Here is an 8,109-nt window from a genome sequence, read left to right on the forward strand (position 1 = left end):
TGCATCAATCCAACAGGCCACTCTGCACAGTGGAGTTTGTGGGGGGGTATATAACCCTACCTTCTTCTGCACTGCATCAGCATCCAGACTGAAGGACCACCTGCCATATGGCAACACCTAGTGGTTCTCAAAGTGGGGTCTGGGGACCCCCAGGGGTCCTTGCGGAGGTTCCAGGGGGTCCCCAGCAAGTTAAAATAGCATAAAAAAACAGTTTAACCACTTGAACCCTATTTACATTGTTCTACAACCTCACAACGTGTCACATTTTCGCAACCTTGTATGGGGGTCCCTGGCACAAAATATTTTCAGATGGGGTTCCGCAGCCAAATATACATAATTTGGTTGTCCTCATGAGAACCAATGTCCTGAGTGCTCCCATGAGAATCTGAGAGAAATGTCCTGATGTGACATCCATCCATTTTTCAGCAACAGGCCCTGCAGCAGACAGTACAAGCAATATGGCCATATTTACCTCTTCTAATCTTTCCTTTTTCTTATATGGTTGATGTTATACAGTAGATTGCTTGGTTTGCAACAAAAGGAGACTGATAAAAACACATATGCATAGTCAGCAACTAAACTACAGTGTGACTGTGTGTAGACTTTATTAATCCCACGGCGGAAATTCGTTTCCAGCTTACCCCATCTGATGGCTGCTAAGGTGGTCATACTGAGCACTCTGGGGAGATTTGTGTGTCCTTGTGAGTTGTAGATCTGCTAGTTCTGGTGCGCGACACTGGCATGCAACAAAGTATAAATCACCCATAACTTGTTCAAGGGAGCAGTGTCAGACCTGGGACCATGAATAATGCACACTGTTTTTACCAACAGCAACGGCCGGCCTGTCAGGCTGTCTATGTGTCAGACAAGACAACAAGAAGGAAGTGGAGAGAATGAGAGATCTGCTACTTTACTGCTGTGGGAGGAGCAGAAGCCAAACATATAACAGTTACTCTAGACGCTGAACGCACACAGCACAGGGCCCCGCTCTAGTTTCATTTTAGTTAACAGAGTGACCTGGGTGTAAACAGGTGTCTGATATCAGCATTCACCACAGGTAAATTATCTCCTTATGTTCTTTGATGTGTTTTGTTTTTGTTTTTGTTTTTTAAGTTTACAATTTCCTATGCCTACTTCCTGTTTATTCTGTACACAGATGTATCAGACTTCTTTTTATAGACTCTATAATATAGAGTATATGCCTCTTTTACACTCTGAGTTAAATTAACTGTATTCTTCCATGAAAGAAATATTCATGTGATGCTCACTGAAACCAAGTGAACCAAGTCAAATTAAATGTGAGAAGCAATTCTCCTATATTTTCAATTTCAGTGGAGTTTAAAGGGGGTTAAGGGATGTGTCTTTGTTATTAAAAAAAAAGGTTTTTGTTATAAAGCCCTAGAGTGTTTGTTCAGTAACAGTGGTCTTCCCACTATTATTTAAATCACATTAGTGGGTTGCATGTTAATGTCTTGTAATTAGGCTACTATCTGCATGCTGGTAAATACATAAGCAGAACTGCTGTGTTCTACATTTACTATGATATGCACTCCTATTGATAACCCCCAAATCATGTTTAGTCATTCTCGAATGATACTATTGCAGCACCGCAGAAACAACTGAATTGCGATTCAGTTCCTGTTTCACGGTGAGGTTCCAGTTCCTTTTTCAGAGATTATTTTACAGCAGGAATAGACCGCCGAAGTCTGACGTCATTTACACATCCTTTGTTTGTCTACCTGGTTTGCAGTTTTCCACCCCCGTTCTGAATCCCATAGACGTATTGAATATCGCGTCAAATAAGAACTGTGTTCCAAAAATAAACACATGACCCCGGCGGGTTGACTCTTATGGATATGAAGCATCAACTGACGGTGAGAAAACGCTAATGTTACTTCCGCCGAATTAGTTACATTTTCGCCAGAAACAGACTGTATCAAATATAAGTGACTGACTATCATAAACGATACAGAACCTCCTCCCTGACAATAACGCCGACACGCGGTGTTTATTTTTGGACCACAATTCTTATATGAGACGATTCTAAGATGACCCAATGTTATTCTCCATAGAGAAATTACTTCCGCAAACCTGGGGATGAACGAGTGACGTCAGGACTTCGGTGCTCTATTGACACCTGAATCAGGGAGGACCAATATTCATTGTCTGGGCTTGTCATGCTCATTCCTGGTATTATGTCCTGTTGGTAATGTAGTGTTATGTGAAACCCATGTGCAGGATTTTTTTAATACAAGCTGGCAGTCTCTTAACCAAGATTTCAGATTTCAGTGTTCTTTAAACATTTAATAACAGAGACGTTCTTATGGGGGTTCTCAGTGTTCTCCATTGTGTTGTATTGAAAGAATCAGTCATACACTCATGTTTGGTGTGTTTTAGTTTGTTTTTTGTTTTTTGTATCTTTAATTAAAAAAAATGTAACCATCATCCCTACTTTTACTTTATTTTGCTTTTTTAAACCATCGTCCCTGCTCTTGCCAAAAGGTTGGTAAAATAAAAAAAATTACTGACCCTGATGTTTACGCTCCTCTATCTGCACCTCTCCTACTTTGGGTGTATGCCATCGTACACAATATATGGATAATATAAATCAAATCAAATCCATTCAATTCTATTTTAATTTCATTCGATTCATTTCAATTCCATCTGTCTTGTTTCAGCTGGAATCAAGTTTTTTTTCAGTCTGTTGCATTTCAAATACCTGTCGCCCTTACTCCCTTCTCTCATGTTTCAGTCATCAGCCATGGAGTTCATAGACCACATCTTGTCCATAGCATCTTCCCTCTACTCTCTCTGTGAGGAGGTCAAGGCCAACAAGAAACGGTGCCAGCGTCTGGCCCAGCGTGTGAAAGCACTGGAAGAAGTGGTGCTGGCGATCAAGCGAAAAGGAGCAGGCCAGATCTCTGCCGATGTGAAGAGGGTCCTCCGTGAGCTCAGGATCACACTGGAGTCTGCTACAGAGGTTGTTAAAAAATACACCTCTGATAGCTTCCTCAAGCGTATCACGAAGGCCTACAACCACGGAGACGAGTTTGGGAGTTTGAACGACCGTCTTAACGACGCATTCCAGGTGCTGTCCCTGGCTCTGCAGGTGGACCACAATCATAAACTATCCAAGCTGTTCGAAGTAACTTCTCGACGGGCAGAGGATGAAGCAGACAGGGACGAGGATCATGCAGAGCTGCAGAAAAGTGAGATGGGGGGGTCTTGTCACCTTTTACGTATAAAGATATTTTTCCAAGAAGTAATTCTTTGAGACACACATACGATACGGGTATTTCGGGGCGTGGCCGAATCTGCCATTCTTTCATCAGGTGAAACAACACAGCTTTCACCATTGGAATTGCATCACGGAACGCACACATTGTTACATTTAGTGGGTTTATTTTGTCATTGCGCAACATATGGTGAAGTATTGTGGTGCAGGTTATTGCAACAATCACCGTCTTGTGAAAAACAAAAACGGGACTGCAAAATATTCAGAACTTTCTGCGATTCCGCCAATAATCATATTCTTTGAGACACATCCAGGTTTTTGCCGGGCCAAACAAGAGAATCACATGACGTTGATCCCCTTCCCCTATTCGCTCATACTAGGACATGACTAGGCAGAAGAATCATCGTATCTTGAACCCATTGTGTAGGCCTACAGGTCTTTTTTCACTATACAGGTATCATGTCAAAATCCACACCTGAAATCCAGCATTTTAATCTACCATTGCTGATTTTGCAAACATATACTGTATAGACTTCACAGAGAATGACTAATCACTAGGGTCTGCTTGTAAGGTATTAATTGGTGTATTCTATACAGTCTGCAACAGAGAGACAGTTTGGAACAGATTTGATCTTCCATGTGAAATGAAAGTGTACAAAAGAGGCAAGCCTTTATGAAGTTAGTCTTGATTGGCTTTAATATCAGATGTTATTCACAGTGCTACAACTTATGGTGAAGAAACAGGATGCTACTCTAAAAGAAGTTCAAGACACTCTAAAAGAAGTCAAAGACATCAAACAGAACATGGAAACCATGATTGAAATCCGTAAGTAAACAACTTTAAAGTCAATTGCCACGTCTTGTTCAACTGTAACACATTAAATTGACATTTTACCCATAGATGGCCCCATGGATGACATTTCGTCCCAGCCTTCAGTGGAACTGTTTCTCCTATAGTTACTTGTTTGTTAGACATTTGGTCTGGTCATAAGACTTTGTAAAGGCTTTTTGAATCACTGGCCAACCAAGATAAATGATTAGATCAATGGGATCAATGATCAAACAAAATAAAAGAGTTTGAGCAAGATTATAGATTTTGTGTGTGTAAAAGATTACACCAACTATCTTTTTTCACATATTAATTTAGTACTTCTTATGCTCCCTTATTCCTTATCTACCAGCACCTGACAAAAAAGAGAGTGAGTCCCTCTGTTGTGCTCTGACTTATAAAAGCTTGTTTTCTCAATTTCATCCACCTTTCTCTGTTGATGGCTTATTGCAACTATCTCAGAAGAACCCTGACTTATGCATGATTGTTTGCTGTGATGATGATCACTAATGTAGCCTATTCATCTAGCCAATTACTAGCTGTTTAATGCTCTGTAATGGCAACTGCACAGTGCATGCATAGGAGAGGAAGAGGCAAGCAATATATATATATATATATATATATATATACATATATATATATATATATACATATATATATATATATATATATATATATATATATATATATATATATATATATATATATATATATATATATATATATATATACACATATATATATATATATATATATATATATACATGACAGGATAGTTAAGGTCAATTGTAGGCTTGAGTTTTCAGATGCAGCAATTTGAAAGTTGTGATGGATTTTGTTTCACTTTTTTTCTTCAATCCCATTGATGGTTTTGCCATCAACAGTAAAAAAGCCCAGTGTTCCTAAAGACATCCGGGAGATTAAACCTGAGGAGCTGAACTATGATATTGCCAAAAAACCTTTCGTGAAAACTTCAGACTCAGAATTCTACAAGGCAGAATACAATAAATCTACTGTGGCCATCAAAAGATACATCTACCCAATGACGACTAATCCAAGGTTTGCGGCACACTTTATCATTGATAAAATGGTTATACAATAATATTATAGGCTAATATGATAGATTATCACGGTGGCAACAAATATATGAATATTACGGTCAGTAAGGAACTTCCCCACTGTGATTTCCCAACGGTGTGGGGAGGGAGTTCGCTGAAAACACAGCCAGCCTGGGGCAACAACGAATAACTGGATGTTAATCTATTATGTATATTTCTCTCTAAAAGTGAAGTGAGGAAGATATTCGAAAAGGAGATTCAAACCATGAGGCACTTTGAATCACCAAACATACTTCGAATGTTTGGCATCTGTGTCCAGAATGAGAAGGGTGAGTAAGCTTTATATATATTTTGTTGATAAGCACTATAGGCTCATAATTAAAACCACATCATCGCTGGTTTTATTTTTCTATTTTACACTGGAAGAAAACGGTTTGGTGTTCAATTGCTTTAGGCAAACATAGCCAGGAGCACAGTATTAGGTCCCCAATGTCACATGAAATGTCCTTCTCCCTGCCTGTAGGACCCAACCCAAACTACCTTATAGTTATGGAGTACTGTGCGAAGGGAAGTCTTAGACAAGTCTTGGACTCAAAATGTAAACTACCGTGGAACAGGAAAGCTCGCATGTGTTTGGATGCTGCCCAAGGCCTCTACAGGTGAGTTCCCAGTGGAAGTTTGGTGGTGGGGAAAAACAAAACAATTCAGAATAAGTTATAACTAATAATGAACACTAATGGGTTGACAAACTTGACATGGTAGGTTGCATTTTATGTTCAAATAAAAACACAGTCAAGATAATATCAAAACGGAAGAAGAAGAAGAAGAGCCCCCGCCTGGAGGAGTCTCATTAGGCGGGGTTAAGCCACAACTTTTAACTCTCTTAAACTTTGGTTCCGATCAATTACATTGACGATTACTGTTTCCTATTAGATTACACCAAGCAGAAGACAAATCTAAAGTTCATGGGAATATCAACAGTGACAAGTTCCTCGTAGCTGATGGGTACAGAGTTAAGGTATGAGGGAGTCAAATATAAAGCGAATTGAAGGATTCATTATTTTCTTGTATACATTCACCTTTTGTTCATGGCTCAATACTTTAGATACAGTTACAGTATGCATATCATCTTTGAAATATCTCAATTTTAATATTTGAATGATACCCATCATTGATTATCTGTTCTAACTAGCTGGGTGGCTTGGAGCTGTCACAAACAGAGACATCCTTGAGAAGGACAGAAAATCTTACGGACCAAAAGCAAAGCTCCTTGCTGTACAGATCACCCGAGCAGCTGCAGAGTCTCAAACATCCATACTGCAGGGAATGTGAGATTTATAGGTCAGTCCTCTAAACAGCAGTAACAATTAAGGTCAAAACAAATCTACAAAATTCTTTACATGTACAAAAATAAATGACGGAAACACATAAAAACCATAAAGTGCATGGCATAATCAATTAACATAATCAATTAACAATAATTGGACATGTAGCCAACAACCAAAACTGTATTTTGTTCTTGTGTTTTTCCAGTATCGGAATTGTCTTGTGGGAAATTGCAACCCGGAAGAAACCATTTGATGGTGTGTGTCCTGAAAACAGTGGTTAATGCAGACTTCACTTTTCAGTCTTTAAGATTACACAATAAACTGTACCTGATTACTTTTCATTACTTCAATTGTTATACATTTTTCTCCCTTAACAGATTGTTCCACAGATCTAGAGGTCTATAAGAGAGTGTGTGAGGACAAGCAAGCAGAACCACTTCCTGAGGATTGCCCTAAACAGCTGAGAGAACTAATCAATGTCTGCCGTTCATATGATAGCTTCCACAGGCCAATGGCTGGAGGTAATTCTGTTTATCTTGTTTTGGACCCGGGTTGAGTGCTACCCCAAGGAAATGGGGATAAACCTAGCCTGGCATGGCCAGAGTAATATCATTGCGTAGATATTAGTCTGGAATCTCTGTGTGGGACCTATATTTCCAAGGGCGGATAAAATGCCTCTGGTGATAAAATCGCCCCATATTTGCATACTGGGCCCCGATTGGTGCCCCACAACTTCGGGGGCAGTGAAATCCATTCACAACCGAGCGGGGCTCCTAGTCTGACCTAATCTGCCGAGGGCTTTTTTTTCTTTTTGCACCGGCAGATTCGTCTGGTTTGCAGGGTAGGATAAACCCGGGTAGGATAAACCCGGGTTGAGTGTTCAGTCAAATGTGAAAGGGAGGAGGAATGATCTGATCAAGTGTAAAAACACCAATGGAATAGGGGCTTGGCCAACCTTTTTATATTCAAATCTCAGCCCTGTCTGTATTTCAGTCTTTTCAGTCTGTATATGCATGGCTTGTTTACTCACCCCAGTCTCAAAATGCATTTTGTTTCACATCACTCACACCAGTACTTACTTCTTTTGTCACTGTTGCTGCATGCCTTTGGTAATTAAGATTTTATGCCTTTTGGTGTTGTGATAACTATGTGATATTTCTCTGTTCTACAGTGCTGGTGGACAAACTACGTAAGGTGGTGGAGCAGATGGAGGAGTAAACACTTGCCGTAGCACTTGCCCTAGCCTTGACGACTTTGCAGGCTTATGCAAAGGCTAAAATGTAACTTAGATAGCATTTTATGTACAGATGCCAGGTCGTTGTTGACTAGGCATCCTATAGTGTGTATTGTTTCAATGTACAGATTATAGTTTTTGGGGGATATTCTACTGTTAGACTGTTTACTTATGTATCAGTATATTAGTAGATTACTATTTCTATGCATTTGATGTATTACCTTGTGTTGTCCTTTGTTAGATTTCTGCTGAACCTATGACACCATAAAAGTAAATCTATCGTAAGGTATTGGTTCAGTGGTTCTATAGAGTGAGAGGAAAATCCCTTGAAATAATTGCTACACAGGTGATTACAATTGTGGTTAAATCGAAATGATTTTATTATCCTTAGTCTAAGTTTTACAATTATTTATGAGCCTAGAAAC

The 8,109-nt window shown here is 39.4% G+C and overlaps 1 protein-coding gene across 3 annotated transcripts; it reads left to right on the forward strand.

Moving 5' to 3' along the window:
• The first annotated feature begins 948 nt into the window (after nucleotides 1-948).
• LOC308092026 (mixed lineage kinase domain-like protein) lies at nucleotides 949-7,868 on the forward strand. 3 transcript variants are annotated; one of them, XM_080437816.1, is made up of 12 exons: nucleotides 949-1,057; nucleotides 2,753-3,209; nucleotides 3,954-4,061; nucleotides 4,417-4,434; nucleotides 4,949-5,123; nucleotides 5,351-5,451; nucleotides 5,646-5,781; nucleotides 6,056-6,140; nucleotides 6,315-6,463; nucleotides 6,656-6,705; nucleotides 6,828-6,971; nucleotides 7,622-7,867. In XM_080437816.1, exons 2-12 carry the CDS (start codon nucleotides 2,762-2,764, stop codon nucleotides 7,666-7,668), a joined length of 1,461 nt encoding a protein of 486 aa, XP_080293942.1. In that variant the 5' UTR covers nucleotides 949-1,057; nucleotides 2,753-2,761; the 3' UTR covers nucleotides 7,669-7,867. The 3 variants fall into 3 exon arrangements, with proteins under 3 accessions (XP_080293942.1, XP_080293944.1, XP_080293943.1); XM_080437817.1 differs by lacking the exon at nucleotides 949-1,057 and adding an exon at nucleotides 2,072-2,190 and having other exon boundaries at nucleotides 7,622-7,868; XM_080437818.1 differs by lacking the exon at nucleotides 4,417-4,434 and having other exon boundaries at nucleotides 7,622-7,865.
• Nucleotides 7,869-8,109: the final 241 nt, after the last annotated feature.

The sequence above is a fragment of the Gymnoscopelus braueri genome (assembly GCF_963280865.1).
Source record: "Gymnoscopelus braueri genome assembly, chromosome: 9".
NCBI classification, from domain to species: domain Eukaryota; kingdom Metazoa; phylum Chordata; class Actinopteri; order Myctophiformes; family Myctophidae; genus Gymnoscopelus; species Gymnoscopelus braueri.